This window comes from Streptopelia decaocto (genome assembly GCF_964273445.1).
Source record: "Streptopelia decaocto genome assembly, chromosome: 21".
Lineage (NCBI taxonomy): Eukaryota > Metazoa > Chordata > Aves > Columbiformes > Columbidae > Streptopelia > Streptopelia decaocto.
Window position 1 is genome coordinate 233557 of NC_138676.1, and position 23586 is coordinate 257142.

Genomic DNA, 23586 nt, shown 5'->3' on the forward strand with positions numbered 1-23586 from the left:
TCACGTTCTCTATGTAACTTCCCTTAAGCTCAAGCGAGCAGAACCTGACAGAAAGGTCTGCCCAGTGCTTACCCTGCAGACTGGCCACACTGCTGCTGTGCCGGCTGATCGACGCCTGCTGCATCCTGCGCATCTGCCTTGGCAGCAGGAGCCCTGCAACAAAAGATTCAGGAACATTCACAATGCCCGCCAAGCCGTAGGTGCCACGAGCCAGACTGGAAGCAGGAACAGATCCACGCGGAGCTGCCACGAGCGATTCAGCAGAACTACCGGAGCGGTAACAACTGCTCCGAAGACACGAGGAACCTGCTCGCACTTCCAGCACCACATGGGAATGATGACTTGTACTTCAGAGCTGTCTTAGGTTTTTATCCTTCCCTTTCCAGAGGTAGAAGTTTACTAACTGCTTCAGAGAGAGCTGCTTTCTGCTGGCAGCCGGGGTTTTTACCTTAGAAATTAACATGCAAAACTAGTGCAATATTCTTTGTTACTCTGTTACAAAAGCTCAGGGATGAGCAAACCCAAACTCTCCTCTTACCCTGTAGCTGAGACCTCGGGTCCAGCAACGGCCCCTCTGTCAGGAACATGCGCTTCCGAGGAGCTGGCCCACAGGTGAGACATTTTGTGCTTCTTCCCGTTCCCTTTGTCTAATGACGGCTGAATGCGTTTGACTTTCAGCTTTGTTTTCGCAGGGCCCAGCACGGAGCCGCTCGCAGAGTGCTGGGCAGACGATGGGGAGCCCCCGGGAGAGGCTGAGCTGGCGTGCATCGCCACCGAGGACGCCTTGGTTTGCTCCAGCCCGGTACTGTTGGGAACATCGACCAGCTGTGGAAAGCTCGACAGCTGTGGCGCTGCCGACGCTGTGCCGAGGTCCAGCGGGGAGGAGGTGACCCCGGTTTTGCTGGCCAAGAGCTGCGTCATGTGCTGGAGCTGGTAAGAGCCTTCTGGGTCAGCAGACGACGGAGCGACCGTCATGCCCATCGACTGCGCCGAAGGGAGAACACAAATGCTGGACGCAGCCGTCATCGCTGCTGTAGATGTAGTTTGGGAAGCTCCCAGTTGTGAAAACATCCCAGAACTGGGTGGCAAAGTCATGTGCTGGTCCTGCAGACCAAGGCTTTGCTGACTGGCTTTGATCAGGAGGTTGCTTATCGAACCCAGGTCCCCTAATAACCCGGGGCTCGTTAACGTGACCGAACTCTGTCCCAAAACGTGACTGGGAACCGAGCCGCCAGTCGTGGGGGCTGCCGTGGCCTGCATGGAGACAACATTGAGCACCGAGGAGCTCGATGCCAGGCCGGACACGGGCCCCGCTGGGAGGTGACCGGCATCCGGCCCAATGACGCTGGGAGACGTGCCGACCGCGGCGCTGGTCCCACCCTGCGGGAGCAGAGATGTTTGCTCAAAATACATGACCCCGGACTTGGATCTCTTGATGATATTGGGGACGGTTCTGTGGGACGTTGAATTGGCAATGCTTCCCAAATCCAGCGGGTGGTTGGAAATCTGGGAAGGAGCAAAGTTAATCAGGGTCATGTTGGAGACCATATCGGGAGGAGCTATGGCAGGAGGGGTTCCAGAGGGAGCCAGCTTCTTGTTCTTCCGTGAGTGCAGGCGGGATATCGGCCGTTTCTTGCCCAGGGCCGCAGCAGGCGCCGACGTGGTGCCGAGGTCTGTCCTCTGGCTTGCCTCGGACACCAGGAGCTGTGGGTCAGGGGGCGGCTGCACGCCGATGAGCAGCCCTGGTGACGGGTTGCTGATGTTGGGCGGGAAGCCGCTCTGGGGGGCCGTGGAGAAGGGGTGGATGTGCTGGTGATGGGGCATGGGCAGCAGCCCCTTGCTCGCGGGAGGAAACAGCGACTGCGAGGAGGACAAGCTGGGGTTCAGCCCCGTGGCCAGCGTGAGCCCGCTGCCCATGGGCCCCAGCACCGAGGCGCCGCTCTCCATCACGCTCTGCGCAGAGCTGACCGACGGCGTCAGCTGGATCTTCTGGGTGACGCCGTTGGGGAGCGTCTGGAGGACGTAGAGCGGCTGCATGTTTTGGTTGACCACCAGCAGTTTCTCCGCGGCCGGCTTGAGGTGCGGCGGCGTGGTCTGCACGGCAGCGTTGGAGATCTGTGAGGGGCCGGGGCTGTCCGTGGAGTTTGGCACATACTTCTGGCTCTGGAGGGGAACGGTGGGCGACACCGGGATGCCCGGAGTGCCGCTGTTTCTCGTCAGGTCCTGGCTGCCACCGTGGCCCTGCTCGACGGGGCCGCAGGGCGGGCTGGCTATGTGCTCCGCATCCATGTGGCCCTGGATGAAGTGATCGGGAGTCATGTGTCCCTCGGGGCTTGGGTCCACTCCGGGACTCAGGAGAGCCGCATCGCCTTCCCCCGAGGCGGATTTCTCTGTCACCGTCACTCTCTTTTCTCCCGACTCTGCGGAGGGCAAGGCGAGCATGGACCTCTCTCCCGAGGAGGAGAGCGAGGACTCTGAGATGACGGCGAGCCTGTTGTGGTTCTGGCTGGGCACGGTCGGGCTGCGGGTGGTCAGGACAGAGAGGTCGGAAGGGAGCTCCAGCGGCAACTCGAACTGCTCCTCCGCTGAGATGGAGGAAGAGACGCTGCTGTCCACCGGCTCGGCAGTCGGCAGCTGCTGGGAGAACACCTCGAACAGACCCATATCCTTGCCGCGGTTGCTGTCCAGACCTAAACCTTCTCCGAGCGTCAGAAGTTCAGAGGACGAGGACTCCGGGCTCTCTCCCAACGCCTGCATCGACGGCGTGTTCTTCAGGACAAAGTCCATGATGTCGGAAGGCAGGATGTTCCCACAGTCATCGCTGTTGTTGTTGTCGGAGTCGGATTTGAGAAGTTCAGTGTTGAACGTGTCCAGTAAGTTCTTGTCGGAAGGCGTGCTGGCGTGAGCCCTGCGGCCCGTCTCCAGCGAGCTCAGCTGAGCCTCCAGCGAGTCCTGGCCTTGCGCTTTGACCCTGCTCACGGGATGGCAGTTGTCCATCTTCGGGTCGCTCTTGTGGACAGCGGAGCTCTTGGTGACTTGTACCTTCTCACTGGCTTCCTCGGTTCTATCCAGCTTCAAGTTCTCTGTTCCGTTTTCTTTACTGCTCCTTTTAGTCACTTGACTGACTTTTCTTGTCGTTGCCGTGACACTCGTATCGCTTTCAGTTCCGTCATCCACACCGTCTAGCTGTGAGATTTTTGGAAGATCGCACTGCTCCTCCTCCCTGAATAAGCTGTGGGACGCGAGTCTCTCCTCGGTGTTCGAGGAAACCACCGTACGAGTGAAATTATAGTAGTACAAGTCGTCTTCATCCGACGTGCTCAAGTCATCCGCGCCATCCACTTGTCCTTCTGCAGACCGCTTCCCTCGCTTCTTCCCTGTGGAGTTGCTGTAGAAGGGAATGTCCTCCTCTCCGTAGGACCTCACGCCGTACAGGGGAGTCAGCCCAAAGAACATGTTGGACCTGGCCCGAGCGCTTCTCCGTGGATACCTCCGCTTGTACGAGCCTTCTTCGGGAGCCTTAGTTCCATCCTGGAGCATCAAGTTGTTATCTTGAATGGGCAAATTTTCATATGCGTTACTTTGAGATTCCTGCGCTGGCGCTTCGCTGGGGCTTCCCTGCGCGGCGGGGTTGCCTTCGGGGCTCTCCGAAGCCGAGGAGGGCTCTGCCAAAGCGGCCAGCTCCGCTCCAGCCGACTGCGGGTCCACATCGCCCTCCTGCTGCGCGCCTTTAGCCTGGCTTTCGCTTTCCATCTTGAGGGGGGTCAGAGTGACTTTAACGGTGCGTTTGCGAGGCGCCTGCGGTTCCTTGGAGGCCACGTCGCTCTGCCCTGCGGAACCTTTCGGTTGCCCTTGGGAAGGTGGAGACTTCTCACCAGCTTTTTCAGCGGGAATATTGTTACATAACCTCTGGCTAATCTGTTCCGTGGCCAAACCCTGATTACCGAATTCTAGTTTCAGGTTTCCTTCATCACCACCTACTGCCTGGCTTGAATCCGTAAGAGACTTCAGGGAAAGCTTCTCTTTAAAGCTGTCTTTCATTAACTTTTTCCCCTTCTGACGCCTGTCTCTTGGGGCAGAAGCGACCTGCTCGCCTGCTGCAGGAGATCTGTTATTGACTCCAGCAGCCTTCAGGGTCTTTGCATCCATCTCATCAACCACAGTGGTTTTCTCTGGCTGTGCGGCAGGTTCCACATGCTGATCTCTGTCCTTCCTTGGGCCTCTCTGATGCAAAGGTGGGAAGGATATTGCTTCTTTGGAAGAAAACGATCCTGAACATTCTTGGAAGGTTCCTATTTTAACATTGATTTCTGTGCCCGATGAACTGGTCAGTTGAGCCGACACTTTGGAGTTTCCTCCAGAAGCAAAACTATGAGCTGGATAATCTGGGTCCTTTGACGTTTTCATCTTCTCTCCCTTAGAAGTCGCAGCTTTGGCTACCAGGTCTGAACTGCTGGAATGTTTTCCTTCCGCAGACTGAGACAGGTCCAGCTGGTAAGTTTTACTTCCGCTCGCAGCCGCTATTTTCTGGGCACCTGAGCTGGCAGAGCAGCTTTGGCCTGGAGCGCTGGGAGCACCCGCGGTCGCTGGTCCCGCAAAGCGGTCGGTGCTTTTGCCGCTCATTTCGTGTTCTGCAGAGGTCCCTGCGCTGGGAGCCGAGGACATGCTGTGCCTGGAGTACGCGTTCCCGGCTCGTGGAGGGGAGATCATGCGGAGTTTCGACTGCTGCTGTGACAAAGAGGAGGTGCTGTGCCTCCTGGAACCGATGCTCTTCAGCCCAGAGGACAGCAAGGGATCCCCCACTGTCACTATTTCGTGGGTCACCGGGGTAGGGCTGCCTGAGAAAACAAGGCAAGGAAGACGGTCAGGTGAGCTGAAACCTTCACCACCGATGCGTACCCGATTCCTTCACACAGAACACAGGAAACAATAAAACAGCAACACCTTTCAGCCAAACAGTATTAACGTAGCAACAACACTTTAGTCGGGTATTAAAAATCTGATACAGTCAATTAGTATTCACCACACAGAGCTGACGAGTTTGTAGCTCAACCTGAGATGTGAATTTTCAACACCCATTTGAAACAAAACGTGACTCGTTCATACGGATGTAGTACCTGAATTGCAGTATCAGATTTCTGAATCTCCCAGGAAAAATACTGACTGAGACAATTAAATCCCTAACTGACATTACAGCTGTCGTATTGCCCAAACGCTGCTTTCTTCATCCCAGGGAAACCTTTGTTTCATCGTATATTTCTTGGCAGGTCATCCCTACTGTATGTTCTCTTAACTTTCCTTCCCTCAAGCCTATTGCCATGTCACCATTTTCTCCAGTAACAGAAAACTAAACACCACACTCTGAACAAAGCCAAAAAAGACGTGAACCAAACCAAAACCACTTTCAAAACAAACCAACAAAAAATGCCCTCAAAGCCCCTGAAAATCAAAGTGAGGAGCACTTGAAATACCTGCGGAGGGCAACGGCCGGGAGCCGGGCGACCTCTGCGCGGACGGATAGCTGGGCGTCCTGATCCTGGGAGCCTTCGAGCCCACCGGGAAGTAACAGGAGCCGGAGGTCTGAGAGTGCAAGGGACGATCTGGCGATGGCGGGTTGACGATTTCAGGCGTATTTCGGCTGTCTTTAGGCAGGCTTTCTGTTGGCGTGTAAAACAGAAACAGCAGCATAAGCCATCAGGGAAGCTCAAAAGCTACGATCTGATGAAGTACCTATTGCTATCAGGAAAATCAGGGGATTTGTTAAATAAAGACAAAATCAAAGATTACTGCTTCCTTGCCATCAGGTAACAGCTGGGCTCTTCTCTGAAGAACATTTCAAACACTTGCAGCAATACAGCAGCCCTCAGCTTACACATGAAATTCCATTACATTTTAATAAAGTTTAAGATTCTGTCAACAACAGCAACTACTGCAAATGTTTAAAACCTCCCGCGGCCTCACCGCTGGGACTCTGAAGGAAAGGGCTGAGATTTTTTTAAAATTCTTTTTAAGCTCACCTATAGATACAGAGAAGATAATTCGGAAACACAGAAGCAGCGCAATGCTACTGTTCAACACGGTATTTACCAAGCCCCGTGTCACCTACCAACACCGACACTTGAAGCACAATGTGACGCCTTACATCACTCAAAAAGATCTCGGATCTGTAGACTAGAAAGCACAGCTACAGCAGGCTGGTGTGCTCGGGGTCTCAGAGTGACCAGAACACTGGAGAACATAGAGCCCTTTGGTTTTTTTAAAGCCTTAAGAGGCCGCGATGTAATGTGAAGCCTGAAGGGCATTCTAGTCCAAGTCGGTTTAAGAAAAAGGGATCTCATGCAGTACTGGCTTTCTGGTAAGGACAGACTATGGCAAATACACTTTTAGAAAGTCCTGAGAAGATGACCTGTAAGGGGAACGGGGCTGTGCGCAATCGTTCTGTTGTCGTCGTGCTCCACCGTGCTGTTGATGTCGGGTTCTATGACCGGTGGCCGGCACTCCATGATCTTGCAGGTATACACGCAGCGCTTCCTGGCATCCGTTGTGCTCCAGTACACCCTCGAGCACCTGGAAGAGAATTCAACCAATTTACCCAACAGTCAAGTAAACCTCAGCATTCCTATTTTAGATTTGCAGTTTCTCAAAATGACACCAGACAAAGGCTGCTGGGCACAACATGCTGCACACCCGGCTTAATCACAAGATTCCTAACAGCGTATGCGAGCTACGGTCAACTTTTACAGATGTTACTTCAGTGCTGGTTTGACATCTAATACACTAAAAGAGATGTAATCATGGAACAGCGTATACTCACTGATAGCCGATGGGAAACAACTTATCTTCACAGTCTGAGAGGTCATTCAGAATTCCTAAACAGTCTATTGTCATCGAGCCTGAGCGGAAAGAGGATCAGAAGAGTTCTGTGAACCAGAGCCCAGCACCAAAGGCAGATCAAGTGTCCAGAGACCAGACCTTACCAATCATCATGTGGATGTTCTCTGGTTCCAACCCACTAAGAAATTTTCTTCTCAAACTGATCCCTTCAAAGTCCACAAAAACTCTCCTAAGGACTTCAAACCCATTCTCAGGAACCACCTGGAACAAGAATCCACAAAACTACTCAGTAATTCCAAAGGAACCTCCCCGTGTACACTACACAGTCTGTCTAACTCTGTCCTCAGTTTGGTGGTGTGGCTTTTGAAGCGCCCCATGGCAGCTGTACCGCTGACTTCTTTTTAACAGCACGGCAGGCCGGCCCCAGCTCGCAAGGAGCAACGGCAACGTTAACTTGTAAGCAGTGCTCCGGTTGCAGGCGAACCCGCCTTCAGCCACGGCCGGCGTGACAGGGGACTCTCACCTCTCCTTTGATCAAGTCGCGATGCCTCTGGCAGTAAACCTTCTTGTCGTCCAGGAACACGCAGTTCTTGGCCCGCGAGCACATGAAGTGATAGTTACTGGTGCAGGAAGTGAGGCAGCAGCCGACGGTGGCGCCCGACTTCTGGCAGAACTCACATCTCTACAAAAGCAAACAGAAAAAAGTGACAAGTGAATCCCTTCTCCAACCAGGCTCCCGCTGCTGCTGTCAGTTGTTTTTTTAGGCATAGGCAGAAGTTGAGAGTAAAGCCTGAGCTCCTGCTTTGCTGCCACAACATTTTGCTACCATGACTCACGTGCAGAGCGAGACACGGAGGAGGACGTGAGAAAACAAGGATCTCTCGCTCCCAACAACTCCTGCCTTTGCTGACGGGTTTCTTCGGGCTCAGGCTTTCTCGCTTGTACTCCACAGTGAAGTGTCCTATTTGCTTCACCAATGAACATGTCAATTATTTCTCCTGCACGCAGTATTCCCCATTTGGGCGCTTACTGCTGGCTAAGAGCAGTCCTGTTCCACTGCTTCTACTGGTTTAAGACATATTTAGGACCAGGTGACGCAATATTAAACCAAGATTTGGACAAACTGATTTCTAGTCACACTTCCAGTCTCATTTCATTCTTCTGGAAGGTAAGCAACAACCAATTCACCACAGGAAGGTGATTCCGTTCTCTAAGGCTGTGTGGGAGTTCAGAAAAGAGGCACCACCATCATTCTTCCTGCAGTATTTAACAGAGCAGCTACGTGCAAGCCAGATGTTGAGATCCTTCGCCTCTGCGCAAACACGACAATGCTCCTTGTTCAACACCTTGAACTGGACAACACTTGCTTTCTGTTTTTGTTTCTTCTATGCATATGTGGAATTTAACCCAGGTCAAAACGCCAGCTACAGGTTCTCTCCCCCTCCTCTGAGCTCCTCCGCTGCCACCGGTTCGGACTCCAACAGAAGATCTAGTGAGCCCCTGAGCCAGAGAGACGGGGGTGGGGCTGCAACGCAGCACTTGCCGCTGCTCCAGATATTCCGTGTTCTTTTAAAAGAGGTCGTGACCGCGCATATGGCATCGACTGCTGAAGGGGTAGCACTGGCAACTAAGACCTTCTGAGAAAAACACGACTCAGATTCACCTGCGACAAGTTCCTTTTGGTCTCCTCGCTACTTCTGAACTAAGCAAGGCTAAAACAAATTTTCAAATCTCTTCAGTCAGTTCTACTACCTATAGCATAAAAAAACAAAGCAAGGAGAGGACGGAGCAGAAAAAACACAGACAAGGCGTCTTTTAGCCGGGTTCCTGTCTCAGCTCTGCGTGACTCAGCATGCGGTTTAAGAAAGTGTTAGGAACTTATACCCACCAGCTGCTTTCCCCTGATCACAGCCATGTGCACGTTCTTCAGAGAACCATCGTCATCTTCAAACACCTCTGCCGACCACAAAGCACAGTTCACGTGTGTCCATTCATTCTGGCCGATATAGAGAAGACGTCCAGCATCCTAAGGAAGGGAAGGAAACCTTCTTTTCAAATGTTCCACGAGACACAGCAACATACAAAGGGCATCCAGCCTACCCACAGTGCCAAAGACACAGCACTGCTTAAATCAGCGCCCATCAGAACGGGCAGGTGCCAGATACTCACGTTAGCACTGTCGTCACCGTATTTCAGGCACAACGCGCACTGCCTGTTGTCTTCCACGTCTGGAGGTGGGTTCAGTTCAGGACTATCCTCTCTGCTTCGGTCAGAGCCTTAAAGGAGAGAACACTGTTTATTCTTGAAAGACAGGGAGGCAAAAATTAATCTGCAAAAATGGTCAGCAAGGGATAGAAGGGGATAGAAGGACCAACCAGCAGCCCGGAGTTTTCAACAGGCAGCTTGCAAAGCAAGGCCAAGCAGCCCCCGCACAGCCCGTGTGCTGGGGGAAAGCAGCACAAACGTACGTCTGTGCCCGAGCTCAGCTCAGAAACATCCCGTACGTAACAGCCTCTGAACGATCTTGGGTCACGGAGGTCTCCAAAATCCTTCAGAACCAAAACTGCCCTCCCTTTACTGCTCGGAGGTGTGGAATGAAGCGCTCCGGGTGTGGGACCGACAGTGCTGCGACCTGTTTCCTTACTGGAGATTGGCGGTGTAGGAGGATGCAGAGGGGTTGGGGAATCCGGCTCTCCGGGCCCTTTGGGTTTTGGAGCTGGAATGATTTTCTTCATCAGAGGGGGCTGTTCGGTGCGGTTGTTCTCTTCCCGCTCCTGCCACTGAGCATAGTTATGGTCAAGCGAAGGGGGCAGCACCGCGTTCGGCAACATACCACTGCTGGAAAGCAACGAGGAGTCGCCCGTCAGACCTGACTACACACCAGCACCTCGTCGGCCAGCACAACCACCACCCGCTTCGTCACCCACAGTCAACACGCGCTCTCAACAAAGGCCATGACCGCTCACACGTTAAGGTTTGTGATGTGGCCGTCCCTTTCTCTTGAGGGTGACAGGTGCACATGGGGGGGCCCCAGCACAGGGGGGTGAGGAGGGCAGGAAGGACGAGACTGACGAGCCAACACACGATACACCTCACTCTAAAGAATGGTTTTGGTTTCTCTGCTTTCCAACAAGGAAACACACACAAACCCTGGGAATGGGGCTACTGTCTGACTTCTTCAAAAAAAAAAGAGGAAAAGAAGAAAGAAAAACAGAAACCCCACCCCAAAACCAGGCTCTCTCGATACTTTTTGCTTGGACAGCTGGCAAACTGCAGGGTGTCGCAGTCGGACACTGAACAACTACTTACTTGCTCGTTACTTTATTTGGCTCCCAAAATCTGGACTTTTTTACACTGAACCATGGAAAAACACGCTCCATTTGCTGAAGGAAAACAACACTCCATTAGAAATGTTATGCAACGTACCCCCAAATCCAAAGACATTCAGCCAAGATCTACTGTAAAGGCACAACTGGTAAGATTTCAGGAACATCAACAACACTGACAATGTATTGTTTTATTCCTGGAAATACCCAAGCTATGGTAAGCGCGACAGACCCTTTGGATTCCAGCAGCAACAAGCAGTGGAGTGATACTGAGCAGATTCCAAAATAACTATAGTCCAGCTCACCCGAATGAAGAAGGACTTGACCATGCTGTTGGCTTTCTTCACCTCCGGCTGCCCTCCGTCGGAATTGATGGCTGCTTGAATTATCTTCACGATATCATCACTAAAATCCAACTGCAAGAAAGCCACAACATTGCATATTACCAGGATTGTCTCCTGCACACAGCCACACCATCCACTGATTTTTTAAGGCGTCAAGCGAGCATCCAGATGACTAGAAGAGTGAACCAGAGCACTGACTGAAAAGCAGAAAAAGAATCTGGCTGTAAACAACGGGGAAAACAGGGGAAAAAGCTGCTGCCTATAACAAAACCCGAGTGGGTCAATGCTAGCATTTTGTGTAAATGACCCCTGATCTCTCTCCACACACGAATTCTTAGTTCCCAGATAACTCACTACCAGCACTGTTATCTGGCCCTCAGAATTTGGATGTGAAGTAGGACCGATCCTTTTTCTATCAACATAAACATCTGACTGAGAGCAAAAGGGGTTTAACTGAGTGGTGAAAGAGCCACACAACAATGTAAATGACACGTCTTTGGGCCAGCATTAACACCAGCCAGCCAGGATTATTTTTAGCAGCACGTTAACCTGTTTCCTTGTTCATAAAGAAAAGGCTTAAGCATGCTCAGTTATAAACACCACGGGTTGTAAAGCAAGTCACAGGACCTATTATTAGAGTGGACAACTAAAACTCTGACATACCACAGAGGTGTAACCTGCTTGATCCATTTTCCTCTTCACTCCTTCCAGATCCAGAGGCTGCTGCTCCTCCTGCTTGCTGACTTCGGTTAGGACAGGAGGGTCAGGACCTTCTGGGGAGCTTCGGGATGGGATACTCTCCTCTGTCTCGGGGTTTAAATCCGGCGGTTTTGCTGCCTGTTAACACCAGCAACCAGACAGAGGGACGTTGGCTATTGAAGGGTGGCTGCTACTTGCCACATACTCCCACACACATTTACTGGCCCAGAGAGTCTCGCTAACATGAAAGAAAGGAGCCTCCAGTTCTGAATTCCTGTCCAAAATGCAGGGACAACAATTAAAAGAGCTTAACCAGCTTTGTGCTGCCAACCGGTACAGCACACAGCAGAGCGACCAGCCACAGGGATTAAACTCCTTTTTCACAAGTCTTATTCCTGAATATACATTTCAAGACTAAGACCCTGTTCTTCTGTCGAAAAAGCACCTTCACCATCCCAGAGTTAAATCCTCCCATTCCTTAAAGAACTGATCCTGTTTTTACCTTTAGCCTCACAAGTTTATCACGGATGGCCACCTCATTGTTTCCACAGGAATGAAAACCACAGTACACGTTGTTCACAGTCCAATCAAGACACTTTGCAGTACAATGCCCAGCAATACCAGAATTCAGCCAGACAGCGGGCAACACTCAGAGCTGCAATACAGCAGCCGGGTGCGAAGCTGCAGCTCACCTGTCGATACCGCAGCAAGTGGCTGGTCGTTCTGGAATTCAACAGGGCCGTCAGGACCTGCCGCAGGGAAACCTGCAGCTCCTTCTCCAGCGCCAGGCGCCACTCCGCAGGATGCTGCTCCGTGCAGTTAATGCAGGTGTACGCTACGCTCTCCGGCAAGTTAGAGAGTATCTCATACATCTCATCTGGAGACAGAAAGATAACAATGTGAACTACTGTACTGAAGGACGGATAGAGGGAAAAATGCCCACTGGGCACTGACTGTCTAACTGAAACGTTTTTCATGTAACAAAAGCATCTTGTGCAATAACTGAGCCCTACTGCGTTTGGGGCAAGTCCTGTGCTTTCAGGATGGCATCGATATCAGTACTGGCTTGCTTGCAGCTACTCTACAGGCTGGACACAATAGGTGAGAGTGTTAACACTCTAACAGAAAGGTCCAACACAGGATTCCTTCTGTCTACTCGCTGCCCCATATTCTGAGGTACACAGGAGATCAGGATTTGTCTTACCAGAAAGGTTTTCACACTTGGAGTGGACCCAGCGGTCGCATTTCCCGCATTGCATCATCTTGCTCTCGTAGTCGTCATCGTCGTAGCACTTGTCACAGAGAGGACAGAAGTTTCCTGCAAGCAAGACGTGATTGTTTTTCAGAGACTCGGCCGTCCCGCACAGCTCACACGCGGGGTGGTTACGTACCGGCGTGCCAAGAAAGCGGCTGCCTGAACCCCCCACCGGTATGCTGCCCATGACTGGCAAAATAGTATAAGCAGCAATTAGCTCGACAGAGTAAAACAAAGACAAGAACGACATACAGGCATGAAATTTGGTGGAACAGCCCAGATCTTCTATGCTGAGATTCTTCCCCACAGTGCCCCTCTTAGATCCAAAGGCATCACGTACAGTAACTAACACACGAAGGAGCAACCACTTTACAATGGGAATTTTGTTGCTTTTCAGTCAGGAGTCCTTTCAAATGTCTTTTTCTTGACTGGTACTTGAAAGCCTGGGCCACCAGGTGTGTAAGAACTGCTTTATATGGCATTGCGTTTACGTCCTGGAAGCCTCAAACTCTAACAAGAAAAGAGCGGCGACCTTGCCAGCCACTGTAAAATCTAAGAACCCGGCTTTCCACCCGCCACTCCAACACGTGCTGGGAAGAATCACAGCTCCGTGTACCTTTCGCAAAGAGTTTGGCACAATCGTGGCACAGCGAGAAGTCGTGAGACCACTGCGCATCCCACCCTTTGCCTGGTGTCGTGGATCCGCAGCTCTTGCAGCGAACACATTTGGTACATATCTGGAAAAGGAATGTGGTTGGCAAGTGTTATTTCCTTTTATTCACTGGTTTCTTTGCTTTAGTGCTAATGATGCATTTCCTCGTTTTATTATTTAATGAGTGCAGAGAAATAATACAACAGAGCAAGGATTTTCAAAGACCAAAACCTTCACTAAGAAGAGCTCCCTCCCTTTATGGTAAGATGGTGATAATGCAACATGAAAAAATTGCAAATAAACTACAGTATCATTTTTCCGTCCTTCGTATTTGCACTGAAGAAAATATCACCCTTCCCTTCACATAAAACAGTATCTGCAGTTGTGGTGTTTCTTCGGACCTAAAACATGAAGTCTTATTTTAACAGTTTTCCAATTCTGAGAATATAGAAATGCTTGAAAACTATTTGTACCAAATACACAAATGGTAAAGCTTTTGCGTTTGTTTAGAAGAAAAACTCAAAAGACACAAACCAGTAAAGTAATCCAAATTGTCTCTTAATACCAGTACCAACTGATAAGCTTAAAGTAAATGCTGCCCTTCTAAGGAGCTTCTTCCGTGTTCTGAGACCACGATCAGAAGAATCACTACAACTAAAAAAGCTGTAATCCCTTCATAAATCCTGCTTGTTCAGAACCTCATCAGGGACCCACTTCATTATCTATTTCCAAATGTACCTTCCAACGCAACAGGCACCCTGCCTTACAGTCAGGCTGAGTGACTGCATCAGAGCCAGCCACCCGCAGCTCTCTGGCCTGTGGCGTTACCATCAGTCAAGTGAATTACCAAAAATAAATCACAATGCCTCACCCAAACTTTCTTCTTCTTGGTGGGTTTTGTCGGGTAGTTTGGGCCCAGGCACTCGGGGTGATAGCTGTTCCGGCACTTGTTACACTCCAGCAGCTGCTGCAAGAATAACGGAGAGGGCATTGGAGCAGACCGAAGGGATGCACGAACCCGGGCGCTCTGTTTCCGGCGGGATGCCCCGCTGCGGAAGCGGAGGAAGCTGCAGGGAGGCGACTGGAGAGGCGTTTCCCCGTTTCCCCAGCGCGTTTTCTCCCGGTGCTTTGGGGGTACCTTGGTGGCCTGGTGCTGTCTCCCACACACATGGCAGAACTTGCAGCGACGGCAGCACCAGTTCTCCAGCTGGTCCTCCAGCGGCCGCTCGCTCTCCTCCAGGCAGAACTTGTGAAAGGGCTCACAACAGACCTGACAGTACACGAACTGCAAGGGGGAAAGGCAGGTTTTAGCAAGCCAGAAGCTTCTCTGAAGACCCAAACCACCCCCTCGCGCTCCCAACTGCTTTGAATTCTGCGTCACAACTGACAGAACACGGATGTCTGCTGGCATGTTTTAGAGGGGAGCTGCGTGCGTGCTGCAGACAACCCAAATCCACGCTCGCCTACCCAGCCCAGGCACCCAGCAGCAAAGGGGAGCCCGGTACCTGTTCTCCGAGCGTTCCCAGCCCTGGCAAAGCCTTGAGGGCCCCCCAGGAGCTCCTCCCTCGCTGTAACACAAGCCACCGCACCAGGAGAAAGAGCTGGTGCAGATGGAAGGGACGTGCAGAGCCGAGAGAGCCGTTCCTGCCTCTGCTCAGCTCAGGTGGCCTGTGTGACAGCTCTTCTGACCTCTACGTATCCCCTACAAGGCTGGGCAGACTAGAAAAAGTGTCCTCCTTAGGGTACAAACACTGCAGGCTCAGGGGACACGTGAATCATTTGTCCCGCTGGACGGTCCTCAAGCCAAGGGACGTCCACATCCACATTCCCCACTCCCTCAGCGTAACTGAGCCGTTTCTGGAGCGCCAGCACCACCTCCCCAGGCCAGCTGGCCTCACTGTCTGTACGTGGCAACGCATTTGACACATCTCAAAGCCAAACCCAGCTCTTGGTGCAGCACCAGAATTCCTCCGGTCACATCTCGGGAATGGCTTGCAGCTCTCAGCAAGTTCAGGCCCTAAAGCCCTCTGACCTCATCGGGCAGCCTTCCTTATTCCGAGTTCAGAAGAGGCAAAGCCCTGCTTTACGTCAGATCTGGGATACCAAATTAGGAGGAGACGCAGGTGCTCCCAATTACACAGTTCTGCACATCTAATACTGTTCACCTGCAAAGTGAGCGCTGCAGAAGTTTCCCAACTGCTTTTAAATACCCTGCACTTCGGTATCTTGGGACAAAGCAAGGACAGATTTACACGTACTATTTAATTTGTCCCGGATCGAGGTCATGATATTATTTCTTTATTTTTTCTAACCACACGGCGCTGTAACTAAGTCACGAAGGGCAGAACACAATGCTTTACCTCCACGTGTCCACTGCTGGCACAGAGAAAACAGACCACCCTGGGAGTAATAGGTACCGAGGTGACGATGCCTAACCCACCCATCTCCCAAACATTCTCCACTTCACAGTCCTCCTGCAAGTACAAAAGGAGACGTCACCATGCAGAACAAGGCAACACAACAGCAGTACAAAGTGCTCGCGCTGACGGCTGCGCTACGCGCTCTGTGCCTGGGCTTAAGCGGCCTCAAACTGAATTGTTTCAGCTTCTACCTGCGTTACAGTGAATATTGCAACAGGCTCCTCTCGGCGCTGCTCTGGCCAAGAGGGCTCAGTAACGCGCTGGCCTTCCTTCTACGGAAAGCCGGCCTAAGCAACGAGACAAAGCTTTCACGATTGCACAATTATTACTGAAAGTGAAATTTCGGAAGAATTAGACTTTATTAGGATTCCATATTTGTATAAAAAAAACACTTATGAGATCTCGCTATAATCTCCAGTATCAACACTTATAGATGGACTGAAAAATTATTAGGAAAATATTAATTTTTATTTTTTCAACACTGTTGTTCAAAAAAAGTACATGATTTGTCAGTTAAAAACCCCGGATATTCCCAAAATGTCGTGAATTACAAGTTACTAACATTTTCCCCAAATCTTGTTGGCTCAAGTTGTGGTAAGGTTTTATAGTTCCATCTTAATGGAATAACTCTTCATAAACCTCAAAGTCTTGCTCATCCTCACACATTGACAGTTAAGGTTTTAAAGCTTTAAGGGTCTCTTCATCCAGTACTCTAATTATAAGAAAAAAAAAAAGGCATAACAAGCTTCTAAAAATCAAGCGACTTGTCATGAAGGCTCCTACGTGCAGTTCTCTGAGGGCACCACACACACACTCAGAGGCCACCGCCCGCGCTCTCGAGGGGCTCTGGTTCCGGGTTCAGAGCCAGGCAACATTCAAACACTTAAAACAGTTTGTCCTCTACCTTGAAATCCACTCGGATTCTGTGGACTCCATCTGTGGGTGGCTTTTGCTTGGAACTGCTGCCATTAGTCAGAGTGCTGAGCAAGTTCAGCGTGCTGCTTTCGGGCTTGCTTATGGGAGGGGGCTTTTCCTGCTCAAGTAAAGGAGCCTGCGTTAATCCCAGCCCCGCACAGGAAAACTCAACCAGAAATTAAACTCAATGCTGCAGGTAACCCACAGAGAAAACCCCCAAACCATTTCAGAATCACCGAGTGTGCAAATGGTGCAAGAAAGCAACATTCCACAAACCATTTCCTAAGATCATTCCACGCACAGTTACATTTCTAACTCAATTTGCTGCGCCCTCCTCTACCGTCACGTTGCTCTCACCAGAGCGCTGGCCTGTACTCTGCAGTGGGGCAGCTCTGGCTGTCATCAGTCCCTACACGCTTCTCCTCACATTTCAATCACTCTTTATCTTTTTCCTTTTTTTCTAGAATGGAGCTGTTTCTGAGCTGAAGGCAGTTCCATGTTTTACAGAACAGCCTCCACCCCAAAACGTACAAATCTTAGAGAACAAGCCAACATCTAAACCCAATCTCAGGCATATGCCAGGTACTTTGGTATCTGCGTGCTGCCACAAGGACAAGTACAGAAAACCTGCCAAAGGGGTAAGTAATACAGTTCTACCCTCTAGACAGACAGAAGTTCCAGGTTCTTGAAATGCACTGACTGTGTACAAAAAACAGTATTCACCTTGTCTTTTGGTTTCTGTTTCACAGGGAAAGTTGGACGGGGAGCAATTTTTTTCTGTTTGCTTTGTTCTGTGCCTAGGAAGGGGGGAAAAATTATGAGTATTTCAAGTAACTAACAGCCACCTGTAGAGAAGAAAAGGGAAAAAAATCAGCTGGGTAAGGTGTGATGAGTTTTCGACCAGAACCTCCCCCGTGCGACTGCACCTCCCCAGCTGTGGCCCGCGCAGCCTCCTCTGCTGAAAATCTGCAGCATTCTGGGTGCGAAGCCACAGAGGCCCCGGAGCCGCTGTCCTGCTGCTCTGCGCTATGTGCGAGAAACAGCGCGCGGCGTTTTTCTAGAAAAAAGATTGTATTCTTCTTGTTTGACATTCCGACTGCCAAGAGTCAACAGGCTTAACGGTACTGAAAACAGACCTCAAGACTGCCAAGACTACACGACTAAAAATCAGAATAAAAATGGCCATCTTTCTCCTCGCCCCAACATACACTGTACTTCAGTGACACGGAAGCTACTTGTAAGAAAAAAAATCCATAATAATCTGCTTTGATTCCACCAGATCTTAAAGCATTCACCAGTTTTAAAATCCAACAGCATTTAGCGGTATCGTTACTTAACGTCACGCAAACAGACTGAGGATAAACAGTCCCATTTACCTATTTCTGGCTGGGGAGTCTGCTTTTTCTTAGGCTCAGAAGCGGCAGGTTTAAGGGGTTCTTTTTTCAGAGGTGCGGAGCTCGGCGGCGGCGGCGGTGCTGGCTGGGACGCCTGCTTGCCCGTCTTCCTGGTGCCGGCCGCAGGGACCTGTTTGGGCTCCGGCACCGGGCCGGAGGGGTTCCCGTCCTCGTGCTTCTCCTCAACGGGCTTGCGGGCAGGCTCGCTGCTCTTCTTCACAGCAGCGTCTTCTCTCGCTATGACGGCCTGAGGAGTTTGTTTCTGCCCGGAGTCCAACTGGTTCTTTCCAGAATGGCTTTCTTTCTTCTCGTTTGTCTTCGATTTCTTCTCTTTCTTTTTTGCAGCTAGGAAGAAGAAGCATCAATAAAGCAACATGGATAAACCAGCGTGACTTCATGCGACTTGCTGGCTTTTTAAAATAAGGAAACAGACACTGGGATGTCAGAACGTAAGAGATGACGGTGTCTGTGCGGCGCCGCACGCGAGCCCAGCCTTTCAGCCTACCTTTAGCTTGCTTCTGCAGGTACGCTTTGGAAGGCATCCACTGCAGATTCTGACATTTCCTCATCCTGCAAGGAGAGAACGTGTCAGGAAATCAGAAGAAAAATGCAGACATGAAGAGGGCAGCCTGTAAATATTCAACATGACAATCTGAAAAGGCCATTATTAAAACACCCACCACCTTTTTCCAATAAATCTTTATTTTTTTTCTCTCCCCTCTTCAGAGATATGTAAAACAAACTTCTCATTTTCGTGCAATTCTCACAGCTACGCTTTATAAACCGCTTTCATACCACAACAATCCTTATTGGTGCGACTTGAGTTGCTGCCTTTTCAGACAGATTGTCTAGTTTGGCAAAATCAATTTAATGCAGCAATTTAAAAAAGCAAAAGGTTCAGGCTAAGTGATATGTATAAGAAATTATAGGAAAATCAAGGAAGCGTGGTATTTCTTAATGACGTCTGGAGACATCTTTGTTGGATGATGTGTACAAACACCAAAGAAACATCATCTTGAAAACACGAGCTTGGGGATCAGCCGAACCGCGCCTCGGGCACACACTTACTTGCAGCACTGCTTCTTTATATTGCGCCCACCGAACTTGGGCTTGTCCAGGCAGTTGGTGCAGACGCCACAGTCCTCTGGAACCTGGCAGCCCGAACACTGCCCGCAGCGCCGCGAGCGCCGGCCCTTCTTCACCGGCGGTTCCTGCTGCGCCTTGTTTCTGGTGACCGGCTTGATCGGCTTGATCGGCGGAGCCAGAGGTTCGGCCTCTTCCGAGCCAGCTACCGATGACTTATCTATCAAAGAAATTGCTAGTGTGAACCCACTCATGGCAAAAGATGCGTCCAGTTTGCTAATGGAATGTATTCCACTACGCCTAAGTTCATCTGCAGAGCCACACGAGCGGTGCGCGTGAGCGTGTACGTATATGTACGCACACGTCTAAGCACACATGTATCTACTCACATCCCTCAGCAGACCAAAAGTTCAGCGCAGAACACAGGTCCGTAATGATTGCCAATGGGTAAAAGGATGAACCCTGTTTGAGTGGCATTGCCACGGAGAGCCTGGAGCTGCTTAACAGCCCTTCCCCTGTTAATCACCTGAAGTCCCCATTTAAAGCACGAATCCACAGCTGAAAACTAAAAACCTTAACTCACCATCGTTCCCCATAGAAGACAGTATCTTCTCCCGCTCTTCCCACGGTAAGGCACTCAGAGTGGGCATGTCATCAGGAAACACCGCCCGCTTGCGGCCCAGCGCGACAGCTGCTCTCCTGCAAACGTGTTTGATGCGTGGTCCTCGCACTGACGTTTCTGACGAATCGCTCTCTTGTCCCTGGATTTCAGAACAGGAGAACAGACAGCATTCCTAAGAAAGGTACCGAAGTGAGGCTGGGGAACGTGTAATGGACATAAATAACCTGAAAAGAGTGAACCGTGAGTGAGTGCTCTTGATGAGCACTTACTCAGAGAAACCTAATAAGCAGCTACGTTGTCCTGACCTCCACAAACGCACGCAGCTCCCTCCTGAGCTGACTACACAGAAGCTCCCTCTCCCCCTCAGCTTCTGCCCAGGGCTCCTCGTTTTCGGACCATTTGCCATCTGTTGTACTAACAGCTGCTCAGCGCGGCACGGTAATTCTTCACGCTTAGGATACGAAAGCTACTTGTGACTTTCAGCGTAATTTCAAAATAAGCTGCACTCCAGAAAAAACCAAGCCAAACCAAACTTGGAGAAAGGAATACCTGTGCTTTTGGCTGATCAGCCTGTTTGAGGGACTTGCTCTTCTCAATTTTGTACAGCTGGGCTTTGGCCTTTTTCAGAAGACTGGCCACTCTCTTGTCAGTCATCGGCAGTTTGTCTGCCTGAGCCAACATGGAGCTGATGGAGGACGTGGAATGTTTAACAGTGCTTGAGGAAGGAGCAGAGAGACGCAGGGCTTTTTCCTTCTCCGCAGACGGCACGGTGGGGCTGAGGTCCAGATCCGATTTGTCTAACCCCCCTCTGCCCTTCTTGGACGTTTTGGTTTTGCCGGCTGCCGCGTCTCCCAGAGCGGCGGTGGAAACGTCTGCCGCGGGATCTATTGCTGTGGACTTCTTCCGCCCAGCAGGTTTTTTGGCAGATGACGATGCTGCGACATCTTCGCTGACAACTTTTTCTTTGGGCGTTTTACCTACTGGGAACAAAGCAGAGCTACTCTGAATTTCCGACCCTTTTCTCCTTTTCTCTTTCCTTGACTCCCTCTTGTTCTCCTTTTCTCTCTCTCTGTCTTTCTCTCTGCTCTTGTCCTTCTCCAGGCTTTTGTCAGCGTCTTTATCTTTGGAGAGTTCCTCTGCTGCCCTGTCCTTGTTTCTGCCTCGCTCTGTCTGGGGGCTCGACGTGAACCAGGGGAAGAGAGGAGCAGGGCTGCTGGACGAGAAAGGCTCTGCCGGAGTGCTGGTCTGCTTCCTCGGCCGCTGGCTTCTTTCTGCCGACTCCCCAGACTGCGTCAGGGAATGGGAAGGAAAAGTAAAAGTTGAGTTTAAGGCACTAGTGGCAAGAGAACTAACAGAAATGCTAGTTAAGGAGGAAGAGACAGAAGACTGCGGGGTGAGAGTCGCCAGGTCCGAGGTACTGAGCCTCCCGCTTCTCGTCCTCATGGAGTGCGAGGGAGATCTGGGTTCCGAGCGGATGGGGCTGAACACTCTCCTCTTCCGCTTCCGCGAGGAGACGCCCGCCGCGGAGGTCCCTGCGGCGCTGCGGCCAACCGACGAGGGCAGAATCACAGACTCGAAGATCCTGGAGTGGGCCTCGCTCGGCGTGAACCGCGGCGCTCTCAGCAGAGGGCTCCTCTTGTGCATGTCGAACCGCGTTCCCGAGTGGAGAGAAAACAGGCGCGCTGGAGCCGTCGCGCCCGGCGTCGAGAAGCCGGATGCAAAGCCGACGTCCTCCGGCGTCAGCGGCGGGGGCCTGAAGTTATCGAATATCGGTTTGCGGATCAGCCCCTCTTTGGCATACTTTGCAGAGGAGAAGTACTGCGGTTCTGACCTGGAATGCTTCAGGGAGGTCCAGCGGAACGTGGGCTCCCGCAGGATCGACTTGCGCTTCTCCTGCATGGGCGCGGCAGAGGCGGGAAGGAAGGGCGAGGCCAGCGGGATGGTGGGCGGCATGAGCCAGGGGGTATGGTCCGAGATGCTGGACGCGGGCTGCAGCGGCGGCGGGGGCGTGAGCAGAGGGGGAGGAGGGGAGGACGAGGAGGGCTGCTGCGGCACGCTCGGTAAGGCTGGCAGCTTCTTCGCGGTCCTTTGGCTGAAACTTCTTTCCGTTACCGAAAACCTCCTGTTCCTCCTATCGCCGTTATCATTTTCAGGGGACTGAGAAACGGGCAGCGGCGCGTGAACTTCCGGAGTATTGCTCCGCTCTTCAGAAGGCGTCTGCACCTCCTCGGAAGCCTGGGAGTCTGTGGACGTGTCCACGCTGGGGCTGCTGGACCGCGAGGAGTCTGACGACATCTGAGACGAATGCTGAGAAGCAGCGCTGGACTTCTCGCTGGAGCCACAAGATGTAGCGCTGAACCGGCTGTTCGGTGTGGATTCCAGTCTGGATATTTTAATAGGAGGATCGTAGTCTTCGTCCTCAATGAACCGTTTGGGTGTTTTAATAATCCGTGAAGAGATCGCGCTCACAACCGGCATAATGAACTGTCGGATGTTTTTGAGCTGGGTTCTCCCCTTCCTGCCCTGCAGTTTGGCCGCTTCTTTCTCAATCTTTTTTTGCGCCCCTTTTTTCGCCCTCTGCAAGAGCTGCTTGGCGATCGTGGCGTCCGTCCTTTTGGTGGAAGGTATAATGCGAACGGGCTTGATCCTGCGCGGGCTCTGCCTGACAGCAGTCTTCTCTTCTTTCGTGAGGGGTGGTGTGCCATCCTTTTCTTTGCGTATCCTCTGGGGCTTCTCCAGCTGCGAGTTTACGACCAAGGCGGAGGGAGTCTTGACGCGCTCGGAGGACGGCGGCCTGCCTCTCCTGCGCACCATCTGAACGCTCTTCCTCCCAATCTGAAGTTTTGCCCCAGGCTTAAACTTGGATTTCAGTGGGGAGAGCTTACTAGTTCTTAACTTCTTGATTTTAGTTGCTTGCTGAAACGTAGTGGATGGTGACCTTTTGATTTTTTTCACACTCTCCTTTTCTTCTTTACTGCCCTTCTGAATGTCCGACGCGTCCTTTACTTGTGACAGCTTGAACTTCACACTCGTAAGCGTTGGAGGTCTTCCTCGCCTTTTTTCCCCGCTCTTCAACTCCTTCTTCTTTACTTTCTCCATGGATGTGCTTTCAGACTTGCTCGAAGGGGAACACACTGACGAGGAGTCTGACAGTACAGCTGAACTTCGGTCAGAACTGCTCCGGGGCCTCCCGCGAGGTTTCCGTGGGCTCGATTTAACTGCGAGGGAGGCAGAGAACGCAGAGCACACGTTAAACTTCTCCAAGTGTCGGATCAGCACTACCCAGCTCATGCAAGTATTTACTCAGTGTCAGTCACTCTGCCTGTACAAGTTGCCAAGCCTTTTCAGTTAATCAACAAATAAAAATAGAGGGTTATCAATACATCTAAAGAGTACCTTCCCCACAAACTTCTTCCCATTCAAAACACGAAGTAGATATATATATATTTTTTTAAATGCAAGCCTTTTCACAGCAACTCTATATGCAACGGCACAGGACCACTATCAACCTATTGCTGAAAGGCAACAATCCTTCTTAAGGACAGTGTTGCCTATAGCTGCAGCTTATCCTCAAGTGTTCTATGCTCATTTTGTTTCCAGTTGCAGCTGATAATAAGTCTATTTAAAGACACTGAAATATTCAAACCAGTTTTAGGTCCTTACTATTAAAATAATTGCCTCTCCAAAACACTACCAGGACGCTTCAAATACTGATGTCATCAGTGTAACTCTTTTACTCAAAGATTCCCTGTTCCGTGACAGATCAGATGTAGAGAGTCCAACACGGGGTGGCTTTCACGGCGGATCAGATTCGATGGAACGAGCAGGAGAGGCAAAATCATCACCCAGGAGAATACAAAGTCAACCTCCAGCCCTGCGACTGGAACCTACCTGTGGGGGACCTGGTGGGACTTCGTACTTTGACTTCTTCATCTGAACCAAAACCTAAAAACTGTTCATCCTGCAATGACAAAGGGGGTAGAAATTTGAAGATGTGGATATTAACACGAAACCAAACTTCACCGTGATCAAAGCATGAAAG

At 51.1% G+C, this 23586-nt stretch overlaps 1 protein-coding gene across 4 annotated transcripts in view; it reads right to left on the bottom strand.

Moving 5' to 3' along the window:
• The window catches only part of KMT2A (lysine methyltransferase 2A), a gene marked incomplete at its 5' end in the record, with an annotated part of 36788 nt that overhangs the window by 6414 nt on the left and 6788 nt on the right, over positions 1 to 23586 (bottom strand). For 3 of the 4 annotated variants that reach the window (XR_014185845.1, XM_082070485.1, XM_082070487.1), the window contains 27 exons: positions 73 to 153; positions 539 to 4838; positions 5472 to 5657; positions 6407 to 6567; positions 6815 to 6893; positions 6978 to 7095; positions 7358 to 7516; positions 8723 to 8860; positions 9004 to 9110; positions 9479 to 9672; positions 10144 to 10217; positions 10466 to 10576; positions 11168 to 11341; positions 11896 to 12080; positions 12408 to 12521; positions 13075 to 13195; positions 13982 to 14077; positions 14249 to 14395; positions 15471 to 15584; positions 16435 to 16563; positions 17169 to 17242; positions 17822 to 18184; positions 18345 to 18409; positions 18908 to 19142; positions 19506 to 19683; positions 20094 to 22762; positions 23436 to 23505. Coding sequence is in view for 3 of the 4 variants with exons in the window: in XM_082070485.1 (XP_081926611.1) it covers positions 73 to 153; positions 539 to 4838; positions 5472 to 5657; positions 6407 to 6567; positions 6815 to 6893; positions 6978 to 7095; positions 7358 to 7516; positions 8723 to 8860; positions 9004 to 9110; positions 9479 to 9672; positions 10144 to 10217; positions 10466 to 10576; positions 11168 to 11341; positions 11896 to 12080; positions 12408 to 12521; positions 13075 to 13195; positions 13982 to 14077; positions 14249 to 14395; positions 15471 to 15584; positions 16435 to 16563; positions 17169 to 17242; positions 17822 to 18184; positions 18345 to 18409; positions 18908 to 19142; positions 19506 to 19683; positions 20094 to 22762; positions 23436 to 23505 (10442 nt within the window). The remainder of the gene's footprint in view (positions 1 to 72; positions 154 to 538; positions 4839 to 5471; positions 5658 to 6406; positions 6568 to 6814; positions 6894 to 6977; positions 7096 to 7357; positions 7517 to 8722; positions 8861 to 9003; positions 9111 to 9478; positions 9673 to 10143; positions 10218 to 10465; positions 10577 to 11167; positions 11342 to 11895; positions 12081 to 12407; positions 12522 to 13074; positions 13196 to 13981; positions 14078 to 14248; positions 14396 to 15470; positions 15585 to 16434; positions 16564 to 17168; positions 17243 to 17821; positions 18185 to 18344; positions 18410 to 18907; positions 19143 to 19505; positions 19684 to 20093; positions 22763 to 23435; positions 23506 to 23586) is intronic. The other variant, XM_082070486.1, reaches the window with a different exon arrangement.